Consider the following 19,471-nt stretch of genomic DNA (forward strand, 5'->3'; position numbering starts at 1 on the left):
TGATTTATTTCACTTAGCATAATACCCTCCAGGTCCATCCATGTTGTTGCAAATAGGATGATTTTTTCTTTTTTTATGGCTGAGTAGTATTCCATTGTATATATACCCCATCTTCTTTATCCAATCATCACTTGATGGGTGCTCGGATTGCTTCCATGTCTTGGCTATTGTGAATAGTGCTGCAGTGAACATAGGGGCACGTATGTTACTTTGGATTGTTGATTTCAAGTTGTTTGGGTAGATACCCAGTAGTGAAATAGCTGGGTCATATCATAGTTCTATTTTTAGTTTTTTGAGGAATCTCCATACTGTTTTCCATAGTGGTTGCACCAGTTTGCATTCCCACCAGTAGTGTATGAGGGTTCCCTTCTCTCCACACCCTCTCCAACATGTTATTTTTAGTCTTAGTGATTATAGCCAATTTAACAGGCATAAGGTAGTATCTTAGTGTAGTTTTGATTTGCATTTCCTTGATGATTAGTGATGTTGAACATCTTTTCATGTGTCTATTGGCCATCTGTATGTCTTCTTTGGAAAAATGTCTGTTCATATCCTCTGCCCATTTTTTGATTAGGCTGTTTGTTTTTTGTTGTTCAGTTGTGTGGGCTCCTTATATTATGGAGATGAACCCCTTATCGGATATATGATTTGCAAATATTTTCTCCCAATTGGTGGGCTGCCTTTTTGTTTTGATGCTTGTTTCTTTTGCTCTGCAGAAGCTCTTTAGTCTGATGAACTCCCACTTGTTTATTTTTTCTTTCTTTCCCTTGTCTGAGAAGACATGGTATTCAAAAAGATTCTTTTAAGTTCATTGTCAAAGAGTGTACTACCTATATTATCTTCCAGGAGTTTTATGGTTTCAGCACTTATCTTCCAGTCTTTAATCCATTTTGAGTTTATTTTTGTGTATGGTGTGAGATAATGGTCTACGTTCATTCTTTTGCATGTGGCTGTCCAGTTTTCCCAACACCACTTATTGAAGAGATTGTCTTTCTCCATTGTATGTTCTTGGCACCTTTGTCGAAGGTTAGCTGTCCGTATATGTGTGGTTTTATTTCTGGGCTTTCAGTTCTGTTCCATTGATCTGTATGCCTGTTTTTGTGCCAGTACCATGCTGTTTTGATCACTATGGCTTTGTAGTACATTTTGCAGTCAGGGATTGTGATGCCTCCAGCTTTGTTCTTTTTTCTCAGGATTTCTTTAGCAATTCAGGGTCTTTGGTTGCCCCATATGAATTTTAGGATTCTTTGTTCTATTTCCGTGAAGAATGTCATTGGAATTCTGATTGGGATTGCGTTGAATCTGTAGATTACTTTGGGTAGTATGGACATTTTAACTATGTTTATTCTTCCAATCCATGTGCATGGAATCTCTTTCCATCTCTTTATGTCATTATCTATTTCTTGCAATAATGTCCTATAGTTTTCACTGTATAAGTTTTTCACCTCCTTAGTTAAATTTATTCCTAGGTACTTTATTCTTTTTGTTGTGATTGTAAATGGAATTGTATTCTTGAGTTCTCTTTCTGTAAGTTCGTGATTAGAGTACAGAACTGCAACTAAGTTTTGTAAGTTGACTTTGTGCCCCACAACTTTACTGTAGTTGTTAATTATTTCTAATAGTTTTCCAATGGATTCTTTAGGGTTTTCTATATATAAGATCGTGTCATCTGCAAACAGTGAGAGTTTCACTTCTTCACTCCCTATTTGCATTCCTTTTATTCCTTTCTCTTGCCTAATTGCTCTGGCCAAAACCTCCAGTACTATGTTGAATAAGAGTGGTGATGGTGGGCATCCTTGTCTTGTTCCTTTTCTCAGGGGGATGGCATTCAGTTTTTCCCCATTGAGTATGATGTTGGCTGTGGGTTTGTCATATACGGCCTTTATTATGTTGAGGTAATTTCCTTCTATCTTCATTTTGTTAAGAGTTTTTTATCATAAATGGCTGTTGGATCTTGTCAAATGCCTTTTCTGCATCTGTTGAGATGATCATGTGGTTTTTATTCCTCATTTTGTTAATGTGGTGTATCATATTGATTGATTTGCGGATGTTGGACCATCCCTGTGTCCCTGGTGTAAATCCCACTTGATCATGATGTATGATCTTTTTGATGTATTGCTGTATTCGGGTTGCCAATATTTTGTTGAGGATTTTTGTCTCTATGTTCATCAGTGGTATTGGCCTGTAGTTTTCCTTTTTTGTGTTGTCCTTGTCAGGCTTTGGTATCAGAGTGATGTTGGCCTTGTAGAATGTGTTAGGAAGCATTCCATCTTCCCTAATTTTTTGGAATAGCTTGAGAAGGATAGGTATTAAATCCTCTCTGAAAGTTTGGTAGAATTCCCAGGGAAGCCATCTGGTCCTGGGCTTTTATTCTTTGGGATGCTTTTGATTACTGTTTCAATCTCTTTACTTGTAATTGGTCTATTCAGATTCTCTATTTCTTCTTGATTCAGCTTTGGGAGGTTGTAAGAGTCTAAGAATTTATCCATTTCCTCTAGATTGTCCATTTTGTTGGCATATAGTTTTTTGTAGTACTCTCTTATAATCCGTTGTATTTCTCTGGTATCCATTGTTATTTCTCCTCTTTCGTTTCCAATTTTATTTATCTGAGCTTTCTCTCTTTTTTTCTTTGTAAGTCTAGCTAGGGGTTTGTCAATTTTATTTATCTTCTCAAAGAACCAGCTCTTTGTTTCATTGATCCTTTCTACTGCCTTCTTTGTTTCCATAGCATTTATTTCTGTTCTGATTTTTATTATTTCTCTCCTTCTGTTGACTTTGGGCTTTGTTTGTTCTTTTTCTAATTCACTTGAGTGTAGTTTGAGATTGCTTATTTGGGATTTTTCTTGTTTGTCAAGGTGAGCCTGTATTGCATTGAATTTCCCTCCTAATAAACGGCTTTTGCTGCATCCCATAACAGTTGGTATGGTATGTTTTCATTTTCATTTGTCTCCAGATATTTTTTTATTTTACCTTTAATTTCTTCAATGATCCATTGCTTGTTCAATAGCATGTTGTTTAGTCTCCACATCTTTGTCCCTTTCTCAGCTTTTTTCTCATAATTAATTTCTAGCTTTACAGCATTGTGATCAGAAAAGATGCTTGTTATTATTTCAATCTTCTTAAATTTATTGAGGCTTGCCTTGTTTCCCAACATATGGTCTATCCTTGAGAATGTTCCGTGCACACTTGAGAAAAATGTGTATTCTGCTGTTTTTGCATGGAGTGTTCTATATACATCTATTAAGTCCAATTGGTCTAGCTTTTCATTTAATTCCACTGTTTCCTTGTTGATTTTCTGTCTGGATGATCTATCCATTGATGTGAGTGGAGTGTTGAGGTCCCCTACTATTATTGTGTTATTATTAATAACTTCTTTTAGGTTTGCTAATAGTTGCTTTTATGTACTTTGGTGCTCCTGTGTTGGGTGCATAGATATTTATAAGTTATTTCTTCTTGATGGAAAGTCCCTTTGATCATTATATACTGCTCCTCTTTGTCTCTCTTTACCTGTCTTATCTTGAAGTCTACTTTGTCTGATATAAGTATTGCAACACCTGCTTTCTTTTGTTTGCCATTAGCTTGCAGTATCATCTTCCATCCCTTAACTCTGAGCCTGTGTTTGTCATTGGAGCTGAGATGTGTTTCCTGGAGGCAGCATATTTTTGGGTCTTGTTCTTTAATCCATCTTACCACTCTGTGTCTTTTTATTGGAGAATTCAATACATTCACATTTAGGGTGATTATCGATATATGAGGGCTTGATGCTGCCCTTTTATCACTCATTTTCCACTTTTCTTGCATTTCCTTTGTTTCTCGTCATGTATACTTTGGTCTACCAGTCGAGTTATGTAGATTTTTATGTTGTGTTTCCTTGTTTTCTCCTTATTTATTATTTGCATCTCTGTTCTGCTTTTTTGTTTAGTGGTTACCATGAAGTTTGTATTCAAAATCTCGTGGATAAGAAAAGTCCCTTTTCTGATGGACTCTTATTTCCTTAGACCAAACCAAGTCAGTCCCTTTCCTCTTCTCCTCCTAAGTTGTTGTTCTCACATCTTATTCCATCTTGTGTTATGAGTTTGTGGTTAAAATGACAAGATTATCTTTGTTTTTTGTGTTTTCCTTCCCTTTGTCTTTAATGCTATGCTTGAGTATTTGCTATCCTGTTCTGATTCTGTCTACCTACTTATCTCCTTCCTGCATGCTTTGCAACCCCTTTCTCCCTTTTTTTTTCCAGGTATGAAGGTCTTCTTGAGGATTTCTTGTTGAGGGAGTGGGTCTCGTGGCTACGAACTCCCTTAGCTTATGTTTGTCTGGGAAAGTTTTTATTTCTCTATCATATTATGAAGGATATTTTCACTGGATAGAGTATTCTTGGCTGAAAGGTTTTGTCCTTCAAAGATGTGAATATGTCATTCCAGTCTCTCCTAGCCTGTAAGGTCCCTTCAGATAAAACCACTGAAAGCCTGATAGGGGTTCTTTTGTAGGTTATTTTCTTCTGTCTTGCTGCCCTTAGTATTCTTTCTTTGTCATTCACTTTTGCCAGTTTCACTACTATATACCTTGCAGTAAGTCTTTTTACATTGACATATTTAGGAGATCTGATAGGTTCTTCCACATGGACTTCCATCTCCTTCCCTAGATTTGGGAAGTTCTCTGCTATTATTTCTTTGAACAAGCTTCCTGCTCCATTCTCCTTCTCTTCTCTTCTTTAATACCTATAATTCTTATGTTGCATTTCCTAATTGAGTCAGCTATTTCTCAGCGACTTTCTTCACTTCTTTTTAGTCTTAGTTCTCTCTCCTCCTCTATCTGGAGCATTTCAACATGTCTATCTTCGATTATGCTGATATGCTCCTCTATGATGTCCACTTAAGTGTTCAGGGAATCCATATTTTGTTTTATTTATTCCATTGTGTCTTTCCTCTCTAATATTTCTGATTGATTCTTCTTTATAGTTTTGATCTCTTTTGTGAAGTAGCTCCTGAAGTCATTGAGTTGTTTCTCTACATCCTCTTTTAATTTGTTGAGGTTTTTGATGATAGCTATTTTGAATTCTTTGTCATTTAGATTACATATTTCTGTGTCCTCAGGATGTATTTCCGGGTACTTGTTATTTTCTCTCTGGTCTGGAGATCCGATATAATGTTTAATATTGCTAGAGGGAGTGGCTCTGTTTTTTCACATCCTGGTGTTGTTTGGTTGCAGTTATTGCCTATTGTCACTGCCAGGGGGTCAAGAGCTGCATATTCTGAGCCCTCTGCCTTCAGCGCAATCCCAGGTGCTGGGGGGGGGGGGATACTTTCTCTTTCATGCTCTCGGGTTTTCTTGGTCTGCTCTCAGTATCCGTTTTCCTGGGGTGTTGGCTTCATGAGGTCACCCCCTGCAAAATCTTTCGCCTAGGTAGAGGGCTTCCCTCTAGGCTGCAAGGGCCCTCAGGGAATCCTTGATGTTTCCATGAACAAACGTCCCCTCCCCCCGTTCCTTCCCTCTCAGAGGCCTCCTGCTGTCCAGATCAAAGTCTTTAGGGGAGGGAGGGAAGTTTCCTCTTACCCTGTTCCACCTCCTCCAAGGGATGCTCCAGCCTCTCCACCCTCCATCATACGGCTGCGTGGGTCTCTCAGGCATCTTTTGTGTTCTGCTTGGATGTCCTCTGTTGGAGTATGAATGTCCTTTTCATTGTATGTCAGAGGGGAGAGATTACTGGGAGAACTTACTCTGCTATGATGCTGATGTCACCTCCCCAGGATGTTTTCTATTTCTGCAAGTAACTGCACTCTGAAAATGCAGCAGTGTCTCCATAAGATTTCATAGGACCTCCTTTATTGCATTGGGAGTGGTCATACTACTGCTGCAACTCTACTACCACTGTCACTGTAATGCGTGTACGAGTCCTTTTATTTTGCAAACCCTCTGATGTCCATCACCCTGTCATCTTATGGATCTTCAGGCTGGAGGCCTGGGGCACACTCTGTTGGCCAGGACTGCTGAGAGTGAGGGTGCCTGTTAACTTTTCTTTTTAATCTTGATTACCCAGCTATCACCACCTTAAAAAGCTCCCATTATACTTAAAGGGACCAACATGTGGAGGTTTAGAGAGGCATAAAGCCTGATTGGAACCGTCTGAATGTCTGTCATTGCTCGTTAAAAGTGAAGTCACTCTCCATGAAAAAAGATTCTCAAAGGCCACCTTCATCTCCTGAAGCAACAAGACTTGAGAGTGGAAATGCCCAAGCAGAGGGGTAAACATCTTTGCTTGCTTGCTTTTAAACGGTGTCTTGGACGTTACAATGGTGACGGCAGTTGGAGCATGGGGAGCCTCCACAGTTACAGCTGCAGCTCCTCCAGCCTTTCCAACATCCTAAAGCCACACTTACAAGTGAAAAATTGTTTTCTTTTTACCAGCATTCAAAGCACTTAAGCAATTTCGTCTTGTTCACCATGATCCTAACTTTCTAAAGTATAAAAGTCCATTGAACACATTAAGAAGGAAAAAAACACCCAAAATTCCTGGGGCTCACTCTCAGGGATTCTGATTCAGTGGGTTTGGGGTGGACTCAAGTGTCTGCATTTCCACAAGTTCTGTGAGTGATTCTGAGACACACAGGGATTTGGGAACCACAGGCACAGTTAGGGTCCCCTTTTAAGACATGTGTCCCAAATATAGTGGCATGGATTTCAATTAAAATAGTCGAGGGACCCACACACACACACACACACACACTCAAAACAAAGCTCGTTTGGTACCTGTCTGTTGGTAAACACGTCTAATTTGATTAAAGGCTTGATTTAAGGTATCTGAGAAAAAGAGGGGGAAAAAAGGTGGTGATGGTGGCGTAAGAAAGGATTTCTTCACAACCAAACTCCTGCACAGCTTTAACAAATAGTAATTACACTTTTGTGCACAAAAGGTGTAAGCAATAATTGCTGGTATACTTTTCATTTCACAGATAACTAAACAACACAAAAGCCCTTTATATTCCCAGCAGGGCTCAATTTTATGGATGAGTTTCATGAATTCATATCATATACGAGAACAGATGTTTTTCAGGGAGCAAGAGGCAATTAGTAGGGAGGTAAAATTGCTCAGAAAAAGCAAACAAACAAACAATGCTTCCTCCTAAACTCAGCTCAAATTTTTTTTTTAGGAAGATTAGCCCTGAGCTAACTACTGCCAATCCTCCCCTTTTTGCTGAGGAAGACTGGCCCTGAGCTAACATCCATGCCCATCTTCCTCCACTTTATATGTGGGAGGCCTACCACAGTAGGGCTTTGCCAAGCGGTACCATGTCTACACCTGGGATCTGAACCGGTGAACCCCAGGCCACTGAGAAGTGGAACATGTAAACTTAGCTGCTGTGCCACTGGGTCGGACCCAGCTCAAATCTTTGAAGATTGAGGAAGGATTAATTAACTTGTTTTAAAAAAAAAAGTAGTGTCAAAAGTTGTAAACTATCATAACCTCAATAAACACTCACACACAAATAGTGGTGCAGCCACTATTCCTGAGTTGTCTGGTGCCCCCTGCAGACCTCGGGATACCAAGTGAGTAATGAGCGTGTTTTCCCTGCTCATCTTGACCTAGAGACCCCATGTTCCTCTGTGTGAAGTCAGCTGCATACAGACCCATTTCCCTCATGTCCGCTGTTGTTAATCTGCAGTTATTCAGATCGAGACACTTGTCAACAGCCTTTTTGCCCAGCTTCTGCAGGAACTGCTCATTTTTCTCCATTCTGGATCCCAAGTCCATTTCTGAGGTGAGAGGCTTAGCTGTATTACAAGAATAAAAAAGAATTTGCAGTTAATGACAGATAGTATTAAAGATGCATAACAAGCACAAGAAGACAAGTGGAATGACGGACGACAACCCTGAACTGGCCCCTTGTGAAAGCTCAAAGAGGAGGAAGAAGCTTTTACCAGGGACAAACTTCACCTCTGCTCCTGCTGCCAGGTGCTCAACACTGACCCCTCCAGGGACCCTTTTCTTACAAAGCAGCCTGAGGAGCTCAATGGCTTTTCTTTCATGGCCTGGCCTGGGCTCCTCAGGGTGTAGACGGAGTTGTGTTCCTGGCTGAAGAGGTGTACATGTTAGCACAGCATTCAAGACGAGCGCTGCTGGCTATCGTTGCACAGACATCCTTGGTGAATGCAGCTGCTGGGGGGCAGCACAGGAATTTGCCTCCTGACCAAACAGAGGAAGGAGGGGAAGCAGTGCAGTCATGCCCGCGAGCTTGAGATGGCTACAGGCAGCGGGTGGAGCACTTGAGGCCCATTTCTTAGAGCATTCAGGTGACAAATCCAGCGAGAGCAGTGCGAGGAAGAGCTTTTGCATTTCCTCAACTCTTGCCAAAGAATACATTCAGAAAGCCTCATTTGCCCTGCTTTTTATTAGGGACCACTGACACGGCACCCTCACCAAGTTCCTCTGTAATAACGCTACATTAGCATGACATCACTATAAGAACAAAAGCTATAATTTTCTCCTTTTTTGGAGGAAGACTGGCCCCGAGCTAACATCCGTGCCCATCTTCCTCTGCTTTATATGTGGGACGCCTACCACAGCATGGCGTGCCAACGGTGCGTAGGTCCACACCCAGGATCCAAACTGGAGAACCCCAGCCGCCAAAGCAGAGCACAAACTTAACAGCTCTGCCACTGGTCGGCCCCAGCTATAACTTTCTTGAGCACCTGTTATGCACAAGCGCCTCACCTCCTTCATGTGCCAGCATTTATATCACATATGAAACACATTATCCCGCGGTAAGGAAAAATGAATGTGCATGTGCTGATAGTGACTTTATAGAGGGTCTGTAAGTGAAAACGTACAATTTAAAACACATACAAAGAGTATAGTTCTGAATGTGCAGTGATTAATCCACTAACCCTGACCCAAAAATGTAAAACGACGTAGCTAAAAAGAAATATATTGGTAGTCGTGAAAATTAAAAGATAGTAGGATTACAGTAGTAATAAATCTAGACCAAAATATTAGCAGGATAATAAAAACTCCACCTCTCCTCCACAGCGTGTACTGTCCGCCTGCAGAGTGTACATCTTTGCAGGGGTGGTTGGTGTTGCCACATTCCACCAGTAGGAGGCAGCAGCATCCACCATTTGACCTGTTCCTCCGGCCTTCCATTCTCATCACGGCACACTGGACACAAGGTATTTTATTTTGGGGAGGGTTGCCAGATTTAGGAAAAACAAAAACAGCACGTCCAATTAAATTTAAGCTTCAGCTAATCAAGGAATCATTGTTTAGTAAAAGTATATCCCAAATAGGGCATGTATTTCATCTGGCAACCCTCATTTGAGTGGAGCAGACGAGAGTAGGGATGGGGGACGGGGAGGGGCTGCCTCTCACATGCCAGAGAGTACAGGACATTTTGCGTAAACGCAATGCGAGGAGTCACAATTACACTATTTCATAAATTTGGAAACTGAGACTCAGAGAGACTCTTAATCAGTGAGTAGCAGAACCAGAATTTGAACCCAGAACAGTTTGTACCAAAGCCCATTAAGTGTGGGTGTTGTTTAAAATTTTTGTGTTTCAAAACACTTCTCTGCATGTTATCTTATTGCTTTCTCTCTTTTGTTTTTAAGCTTTTTATCTCTATGGGCTCAACCTACAATCATGCTCATGTTCCAGCCCCACCACACCTTCTTTTTCTTTGTTTTCTCCTCAAGTCACTGTTCTGTCAATAACTTCCTTCACTGTCAAATGTTTGGAAAGATGGTTTGTACTTGCTGGCCCCGCTTCTTCACCGCATTTACCAATACTCTGCATTCTGGCTGCCACACTCACCTATCCAAATAAATTGTTTCTCAAAGGTCACCAACAATGCCCTAGCAACTGACCCACTCAGAAATCTCTTCTCAGACCACATCCTACTTGGTTGCTCTGTAATGTCTGATATGATTGGCAAGTCCAGGACAGCACAACGGGAGACCTGGTTCAAATCGTGGGTCCATCGGGTGAGCAAGTCACTGAACTTCTCTGAGCCTTGGTTTACTCATGTGCGAAATGGAGACTATAATTCCTGCCTGATTCATTTCTCAGGAGTGTAGTGACTTAAATTTACTGGGGCCTCCCAGGGAGAGGGGACTCTGCATTGCCTTATACATGAGAGGTACTTTGTAAATATTTGTGGAATGAACAAATAATTGAGTGAATAAATCACTGAAAGAGTGAATGAATATTAGCTTTACAGTTCCTTCCTCAACTACCAAAATAAATCAACATCATGAACCTTTGTCAAAACACCTAAGTATAAATGTGAGTACCAACTACACATCTCCTTACAGACTGTGCGTGTGTGTATATATATACATTTTTTTTCTTTTAATCTATGAAACTCTTTCTTCAAAAGATATCTTATGTCACTAAATATATAAAACAGATGAGGCAGAGCTGTTACAGGCCAGCTGAGGTGGGAGGGCCGGTGCTCAGCGGAGGGTACAAGGTGATCACACATGAGCAGTTCTGTGGGGTAATTCGGGGCCTTTTCCTGGCTGCTTTACCGCTGAACCAAGCTCTTCTTCTCCGGATGATTCTGGGAGCTAAGCAGTATCTTCTCATTAAGTTTTCTTCCAACTTAAACATGTAAGGTTGGTTTCTGCTGTTTATGACCAAGAATCTCAGTGCTTTCATAAAACATTATTACATGCCTGTAACATGCGTGCTGCTGTACAGGGAACCAAGACAACAAGTTCCTGTTTTCAAGGAGCTACCTGTCTTATGGAGGAGACAGACAAGAAAGGCACAGTCACCATACAGAGGAGATGTGCAATGGTGGAGGCATGCACCAGTGCACGGAAGCACAGGCAGGCGACAGTAAGCACCTCAGGTCCAGTGGGTGGGTCTTGGCAAGCTTCCAAGAGAAAGTGGGGCATGAATTGCACCTCAAAGGGTGAGTGGGAGTCAGCCAGGTAGGTGGATGTGAGGGAGGGATAAACCGGGAAGGGGAGCTCTTCCTGGGCAGAGGGAACCACTTGGGGAAACGTGGCCAGTTCAGGAAACTGCAAGTAAATCAGAAGGTCAGGAGCAAACAATGAACGTGAGGTTGGAGGAATGCAGAGGTCACGAAGAGGCAGCCAACTGAATGCCAGCACCTTGAAGACCGAGCTTGGGAGTGTAGTCTTTCTCTTTAAGGCAAGAAAGACTCAGTGAAGGATGTCAAGCAGGTGAGAGATGCCATCATATCTGTGCTTTAGAAAGACTTCCCGTAGCGGTGTGGAGGACAGGTTGGCTAAAGAGCAAGACAAGAAGCAGAGAAACCAGTTGGGGAGCTGGTGCAGTGGTCCGGGCAAAGGCAGTGAGAGCAGAACAGCAGCGGAGAGGAGGAACCAGAATTAATGTGACTCCAGGAGCCACAGAATTTTGGGAGAAATGGAAATAGAGAAGCCATGCACAGCTTGAGTGGCTGGTGCTGCCCAGCCAGCATAACCCGCTGCCTGGGCGGGCACTGTTACTTTAATCATGGTTCTGGGTATTCATTAACCACGTGCCTGAAGCTCCAAATCCTACTCTGGACCAGAAAACAACAATTTTCTGATAGAGATTTTCTTTTAAAGGTAGACTTTAGCTTTCTATTTCCTAAAATATATTTAATCTCCTTACAGGTAAAATGACATTATTTTCGGTATTTGATGGAAATAATCTGATGGAAATGAGGGTGGGTATAAATGAAACAAGATTGGCCCTGGGTTGATAATGTTCGAGGGGGGTGATCATGGGGACTCCTCATGCTGTTCTCTCTACTGTTGCATATGTTTGCATAGAAAGTTTAACATGTTTTAAAAATATATTTAAGCTAACAGAAAATATATTGATGGCATTGTGCATGACATAACTAGAGATTTGGCAATATTTATTTTCGTAATCCTTGGATTTGTAATCTCTGTTCTAGGAATTTATACTAAAAAACAGGTGAATTACAGTAAGCAGGAAATAGGGGGGAGGGAAAGATGGTCATGAAGGGCAAGAAGGAGCTAAAGTACTTATGGCAGATGCGTGCAATGGAGTATTTCGCAGCTGATAAAATTAGGAATACAAACATCATGTAGCAACGTGGGAACTGAACAGTATAATAATTCGTTCCAGGAGTAGGATCACAGCTCCATGTAAGCTCAAGAGGGATTTGTAAGCTGTAATAACTGTGCAAAAGATGCCCATTCTGGCCCCAGCTGCCTCTCTGGCTTGTTTCCTACTACCCTGGTCCTCTCCCCATCTCTCATCCTGCTCCAGCATCCCTGACCTCCGGGCTGGCTCTCAGGCACTCCATGCTCAGTGCTACCCTGGGCCTTTGCATTTTCAGTTCCCTTTGCCTGGAAAGCTATGCCCACAGATATCTATGTGGCTGGTTTCATTCACTCTCCACGGCTGACTTTATTCAGATCTCTGCTCAAATGCCAACAAATCAGACTCCTTTCCTCCAACACCATCTAAAAGAGCACCCCTTCCCGTCACCCTCCATCTCCTCAGCCTGCTTTATTTTCCTTCATGTCACTCATCACACTGAAATTATGTCTGCATTTGGTTCTTTGTGTACTAGAGGTCCTGTTTTTCATGGCTATATTTTTAACACAGCAGTGGCTGGGACATAGTAGCTACTCAATTAATGTTTCTTGACTGACTGACTGATCATAAATGCATGCATACGAACAAAAGATTGAAAAGAAGCTGAAAGAAATGGGCATTCATGTTAGAATGAAAGGAAATAAGATATTTTCTCTAAACCTTTCTGTAGTGGTATACTACTTTTGATAATTCAAAAGTAAAATTAGTGAACTATTTAAAGCATTTATGTAATATAATAAATGTTTAGAACAGAGACTCATACATATTAGGTTTGGTTTAACCCATATGATCTCTTTAGGGGAAAACATTATTCTAAAAAACAAAGAAATAGCAGTCAGGAGTTTACCAGTGTCTAAGGCGGCTGTCTTCTGTGTCTCGTCGCTGGGCTGGAAATCAGCTGTTGTAGGGTCATTGTTCTCTTTCCTGCTGTCAGCTTTGGAGGACCCGAGGTTTGAGCCCCTGAGGAATCTGTTGACAAATGAAGTCTCGGATTTACTTTCTCCATCTGAGGGAGTTTTCTTGCTTGTCTGACTCATGGTCAAGTTGAGGGGGTGTTTCTCAATAGGACATCTTCCTGTTGTTTTTTGCTCTCTAGGATTTCTGAGAAGAAAGTAAGACTCTGTCAGGCCCGTGTGAAATCAGAACTTCCCTATGTGAGTTTTTATTTCCCCCCTTTCTTTGTGTTTTTATTACTGGTAATGTTTAACGTAAAAATAAGAACGATGTAACCGAGGATCCGGGAACCAACAGATGGTGGCAGATAGAGATCTAAAGCAAATTTGAGTTTTTAACTTTGCCCTATTTTATTGCATGAGATACAAGTCATTAAACACCACTTTGGCAAATGCATCGGATGTGCCAATACATTTTAAATTTCAGCCATGAGAGTTACCTTCTAAGAGACGGTAGTAAAAGAGGGTTTAGCACGTTCTCTAAGCTGTCTGGCCCTTTGCAAAACTGTCACCCAGAGGAGTTTGCCTTCAGTGACCCCAGCCTCCTCTCTTTGCACACTGCTTCCTTTTCTCCAGGCATTTTCACTTTCTCTACTCCAGCCTTGCACCCCCCTGCAACCCTCTCCCCCACCATTGAAAACACATTGGCGATCAAGATTTCATTCACTCCAGAAACAGAACATACTGTGGGCAGATGCAAGAGATTCCATGATGAACAAGACACAGCTCATATCTCTGATGGAGTCTTAACCTGGTGGGAAGATGGACCTGTATGCCAGTGACGACATGGGGATAAGGGCTGTCAGCAAGGAGAGACCCAAGTAGTCAGGGAACACACGGTTGGACTAAGGCTGCCTGGAGAACAGACTTTGAGCAGTGACTGACATTGTCTGGGTTTTGAAGAACTGGGAGTTAGCTAAAAGGAGAAGAGAAGGGAAAGTGTTCCAGGCAGAAAAAACAGGCTCAAAAGCTCCCAGGCATGAAGAACTAAAAGAGCCTGGGTTTGGCTCCAGGAGTGAATTCTGGTTTGCCCGGAGCAAGGGGTGTGGGGGACAGAGGTTGGGGGCGTGGTCTGGTCTGATTCCTAAGGGTCAATCTGTTATCCCTCCTGGGATTTGCTTACCTTTTAAGGGAGAGTTAAAGACTTAAACTAAAGGGATAAAAGTGTAATGGAATTTTAGATTCTGTTAACAAAATTTAGATCCCGCCTTTGGGCCAGGGCTTAATAGGTATTCTTGAAATTACAATGTTCATGGCTTCCTCCCTATAAAATAGGTCTTTCTGTAACGCTATGTTGCAGAATGGCTGAGAAACATTTGCACAGGGGCTCCTGAAAATGACCTTGCAGAGCGGCCTCCACCCCTGCGGAGAAACTTCCATACACCTGGAGTACTATTTTAGAAGTCACAATTGGGCATCCTTTTCTTTTTCTTTCTTTTTTTAATATCCTTTTCAAATTAGAGCAGAGTCCAGCCCAGGTTTACCCAAGAATAGACAGCAATGGAACCAGACAGTTGTCCCAGGCCACAGCCCCACAGCGGACCGAGCCTCAGTGGGTTAGATGGGAAAGAAAGAAAGACCATTAGTTCATGAATCCAGCCACAACCTGCAGGCCTGTCTGCCCCACCTGGATTCCACCTTCACCCCGTGGGCTCTTTTCCTTTCACTGGTTTTCTGGTCCCCACCCAAGACTTACCTCCATGGCCATTTTCAGTCAAATTCACCTTTTGCAGATTTATACAGAAACATTCTCTGGAAAGCCATCTCAGTAAATGGTTTCACTTTTTTCCCCTCTAATGCGCTGACTCCAGCTTCCAGGTCTTAAGAAAACACTGCTGGATGGAGCTCCAGGATGTGGTGATTTACCCAAGTGAACCCCACCCAGCTTGGGAGGCTGCTGAGTTTTCTGTGCAGAGGAATCCACTGCGAGCAGAAGGGGAAGGGCCAGGGAACCAGGGACGGCAGGAAACAATACAGGCCCCAAGAAACAGAACAGAAAAGAAAAGAACTGTGGCAGAACCAGGGAGGGCAGGAAGGAAAGAAACGCAAGAGGAGCAAAGAGCCGGGAGGCTCCCAGGGACTCCGAAAAGGAGCAGCCGTGTGAGTGTGAAGGGCCAAGCAGCTGCATATGTCTTAATACACAGGAGTCTAATGCTCTCGCTGGGAAAATATGTATATATATTTTTTTATGTGTTTCGGCAATTCCTCTTTATATACAAACTCTAACAAGTGCCCAGGCTTCCCGTGCCAGTTCAAGCTCTAACACGGCTCACACAAAATTTCCGTTTGCCCCGTGTCTCTGCACTCGGTTTTGCTCTGTGACAGTCAACCCTAGAAACTGACTTTGAGGAAATCTGCAGATCACAACAGAACGACCAGGCGACAGCAGCTAAACGCTGGGCTTTGTCAGTCCTTCCAGGCTCAGAGGCACTAAGAGCCCTTTGGGAAAACTAAGGGCTGGCATTTCAATTCCACTTAACAATGCTAGTTAAGCAGTTACTTCTGATAGTTACCACATTATCTGTGGGTGAGGTTATTTGCCGTGAAACCACAAGGATAATATATATTTGATATCGTATTTCCCTTGTATTTATTTATTTTTGCAAAAGTGAGGAATACCCTTCCTTTCTTTTCTGTCCTTAGGTTTGGGTTTAACATATATTTAAAATTTTTGAGGAATGCTTTCAACAGCGTTAAAGTTTTTGATCCAGCGTTTCAGAGCGAATATATTTCCAGCGTTGCTTATTGAAGGGAGATGCACTTTCCTTTCTCCACAAAACTTACTTCCTTAAAAAGGAAGGAAATTCTGACACATGCTACAACATGAATAAACCTTGAGGACATGACGCTGAGTGAAATAAGCCAGTCACAAAAGACGAATACTGCAGGACTCCACCGACAGGAGGTATCTAAAGTAGTCAAACTGACAGAAACAGAAAGGAGCGTGGTGGGGAGCGTGGTGGGGGCCGGGGTGGGGGCCGGGGCGGGGGCGGGGCCGGGGACGGGGCGGGACGGGGGCGGGGGCAGAGGAGCTGAGGTTCAATGGGGACAGAGTTTCAGTTTTGCAAAATGAAAAAGTTCTGGAGATCTGTTGCACAGCAACGTGAGTATATTTAACACTCTTGTACTGTACACCTAAAAATGATGGATGGTAAATTTTATGTCATGTGAGAGTTTTTTTTTACCACAATTGAAACTAAAGAATATATATATTAAAAAATGTGATCCGGAGGGGCTGGCCCCGTGGCTGAGTGGTTGGGTTCGCGCGCTCCGCTGCAGGCGGCCCACTGTTTCGTTGGTTCGAGTCCTGGGCGCGGACATGGCGCTGCTCATCGGACCAGGCTGGGGCGGCATCCCACATGCCACAACTGGAACCCACAACGAAGAATACACAACTATGTACCGGGGGGCTTTGGGGAGAAAAAGGAAAAAAATAAAATCTTTAAAAAAAAAAAAAATGTGATCCGGAGGACTAGGACTCTAAATGTAAAGAAGTTGTAGGAAGAATACCTTAATCAATTTCTGTTTCTACTTTCCTTCTTATGTATATACAAGTATGATATTATTTTTTAAAATCCTTGCCTAAATATGTCTGAATAGGTTAATAAGTATAAAGTAAAAACCTTAGGTAATTTTTAAAACCTTACCTCAGTCACTCAGTTCTAAAGTAACCGGGTGGCAGGCAGTGTCTTGAGTTATGCGTCTGATGGGCTTAATTCAGCCCTATTCAAAACTCTTGTCTTGAAAATGCATTACTGTAGATATATTTCTAGCATTTTAGTTGATACTACTATTCTCCGTTAATTTAAGCAGAAAAGGAATTTATCAAAAGGATGACAGAACTTCTATTAAAAAGCATGGTAGAGGTAAACATGTGTTTATCTCCACTCCTTTTGAACTTCATTTAAACAAGAATTAAGGGATTTTTTTAAAAAAGCACTTCATAAATCTATAAAGATCAAGAGAACTGGATAGATGCCAACAAAATTTTGGAATCTGGAGAGCATGAGGATGAGTTTGACTGACTTCACAGTTGACTACCTGCAAGGGTTGGGGGACAAATTTTTCCAATATCAGAATCCCAAAAGGCTCAGTAAGTGAACCAGTAACGGTACCAGCTGACTGTGAAGGAAGAGAGGGGTATAGTGCACGGGGGGCTGAAAACAGGATGATTAGTTAAAAATTTGTAAGAAGTTAAACCATTAAATTAGTTTTTAGATCAAATCTTGAAATCATTCTAAATTTAATTTACTCCCTCACTTCTTTCTTTCCTTCTTTCCTTTCTCTGTCTCTCCTTTTCTCTCCCCATCTCCTTCCTTCTTCTGTTGCTTCTTCTCCTCTTTCCCATTTCTTTCATTTTTCGTTGTCATAGATTTGAAGTCCTTACTTAAATAGGTCTTTGGATTCCCTGGAGAACCCAGGGCAGGCTGGAGACTGTCTCTTCCCCATCCTGGCAAAAGATAGAAAGTTTATTTGGGGACAGGTTGAAACATAAGGATCTAGACTCAGAGACACTGGTTATGTCTTGAGTACCTTATTGGAAAGGGAGGTTCAGTAAAGTCTTGAATTTATCTGAAGATGAAACATAATTGCAAAAACATCAGAGTAAAATAAGAACTGACGGTAAATAATAAACATTTTAAAATTGCAATTAACAAAGACACTTGACCATTTTTGTGACATAGAATACTTTAAACTAACCAGAATTATGACCTTACCCAGGACAGATCAGAATTTTAGTAACATTATACAATTTTTCTTTTTTTTTTAGGAAGATTAGCCCTGAGCTAACTGCTGCCAATCCTCCTCTTTTTGCTGAGGAAGACTGGCCCTAAGCTAACATCCATGCCCATTTTCTCTACCCTGCCACAGCATGGGTTTTGAACTCTGGGCCACAGAGAAGCGGAACGTGCGAACTTAACTGCTGCGCCACTGGGCCGGACCCTAACATTATACAATTTTTAAAACATTTATATCAATGACATTTACCCATATAATATCATAGATCCTGATGAAACAATGTTTATTTATCCCTTTAACCATGATGACAGTTAAAGAATTTTAGGAAAATGCAGAGAATTAAATAGTTGTAAGAAAAACCTTAGCATCTGTGATTAAGGACCTGATAAAAACAATGTAGGAAATTTATTTTGCTAAAACATAAAACCCTTATCCTTCTGGTAGACTACTCAAAGAAAAAAACCTTTTGTAATCTTTTTTTATCAAGGGTAGACTAAAAGTTTAGGAAAATTATCTTTTTATGAAAGAGGAAACCAAGTTTTAATTTTGTAACAGTTTACTTTTGACATTAAAACTTATTTACTTAAGTAAATTTATTTTAATCTCAGTCAACTTGACCATACATAAAACTCATCAGGGGTTTACTTTTATAAACTTTTTGTCACTTGTTTTTTACATTTAGAATTTGTCCCAGGTTTTGTTTTTTCCCTTTTAGTACTTTAGGACAAATTTATTTATTTATTTATTTTTTTATTTTTTAACAAAACAAGTAAAAAAATTTTTTAGACCTTTTTACTTAAAACATATACTTTATTTTCCTTGTATACAAAGACATTTCATTATTAATTTTTAGTAGCTTTGATTACTTGTGTTAATTAGAATCTTTAACCCTTAGAAACCTTAATTTCTAAGTAAAAACCAAGTAAGCAATTGTAAACCCTTCCTTACATGAGCATTCTGTGGATTGACAAATTTTCAAATACCTTCTATAATTTTTAGAAACATGTTACTTTATAGTAATAAAACACAAGATGTGTTTATTAACAGACCCAAACACCTTTTAGTTTCTCTGTAATAAGCCAAAAGTAAATAAACTTAGACATGTTAAGCAATAATGTTTCAGTGTTTCATCCTATCCAAAAATGACCTAGATACTCAACAGATTTTGTTACTTAGCTTAACTTAGTAAAACTCTAAAGTTTAAAGTTACCAAAAAGATTTTGGAAGCTGTTTTTTAAGTATACAAACCATAAAACACAATTACTGTACTTAAAAACTTTTGCCCATTTTTATTTACCTAAATTATTTGTTCCCAAGAATTAGGTTTAGATTACTCACAAAAACTTCATGACATTAAATCACTTAGCCATTATCTTAAGTTGTTTTAAGTACATACATCATAACACATAATTATTGTTAAAAAATTTCTCCTCAAACATTTATCCTTTTACATTTAATTAGTTTACCTGTTCTCAACAGTTATATTTATATCGTCTATAAAAACCTCATGAGACATTAAATAAAATCAGCTATTATACTGAGTTATTAGTTTTGCTAATAAATTTTGTAACAGAGATAATATGAGCTCATTTGACCAGTAAACCCAGGCTGTTTGTCTGCATCATATCCAATGCTGATAATTCAGAGGACATGTCTGTTTTAAATCAAACCAGTAAACTTAAACAGGCTTTTATTTACCAAA

At 40.7% G+C, this 19,471-nt stretch overlaps 1 protein-coding gene and 1 long non-coding RNA gene across 6 annotated transcripts in view; one reads left to right on the forward strand and one right to left on the reverse strand.

Annotated features, from left to right (window-relative positions):
* Positions 1 to 14,954, reverse strand: part of LRRC31 (leucine rich repeat containing 31) — a 31,145-nt gene extending 16,191 nt beyond the window's left edge. For 2 of the 5 annotated variants that reach the window (XM_070243224.1, XM_070243223.1), the window contains exons 1-3: positions 14,726 to 14,893; positions 12,924 to 13,177; positions 7,624 to 7,767 (exon numbers count right to left, since the gene is read on the reverse strand). In XM_070243224.1, the coding sequence (XP_070099325.1) occupies positions 7,624 to 7,767; positions 12,924 to 13,113 (334 nt within the window). In that variant the 5' untranslated portion in view covers positions 13,114 to 13,177; positions 14,726 to 14,893. Of the gene's footprint in view, positions 1 to 7,623; positions 7,768 to 12,923; positions 13,178 to 13,714; positions 13,854 to 14,725 lie in introns of those variants that run through there. The other 3 variants (XM_014732738.3, XM_001494635.5, XM_070243225.1) reach the window with 3 other exon arrangements.
* Positions 11,445 to 18,884, forward strand: LOC138919107 (uncharacterized). The gene is made up of 4 exons (XR_011429010.1): positions 11,445 to 11,571; positions 13,173 to 13,230; positions 14,841 to 15,934; positions 17,801 to 18,884. It is a non-coding gene; the product is annotated as an uncharacterized lncRNA (long non-coding RNA).
* Positions 18,885 to 19,471: the final 587 nt, after the last annotated feature.

This window comes from Equus caballus, chromosome 19, assembly GCF_041296265.1.
Source record: "Equus caballus isolate H_3958 breed thoroughbred chromosome 19, TB-T2T, whole genome shotgun sequence".
Classification (NCBI taxonomy): Eukaryota; Metazoa; Chordata; class Mammalia; order Perissodactyla; family Equidae; genus Equus; species Equus caballus.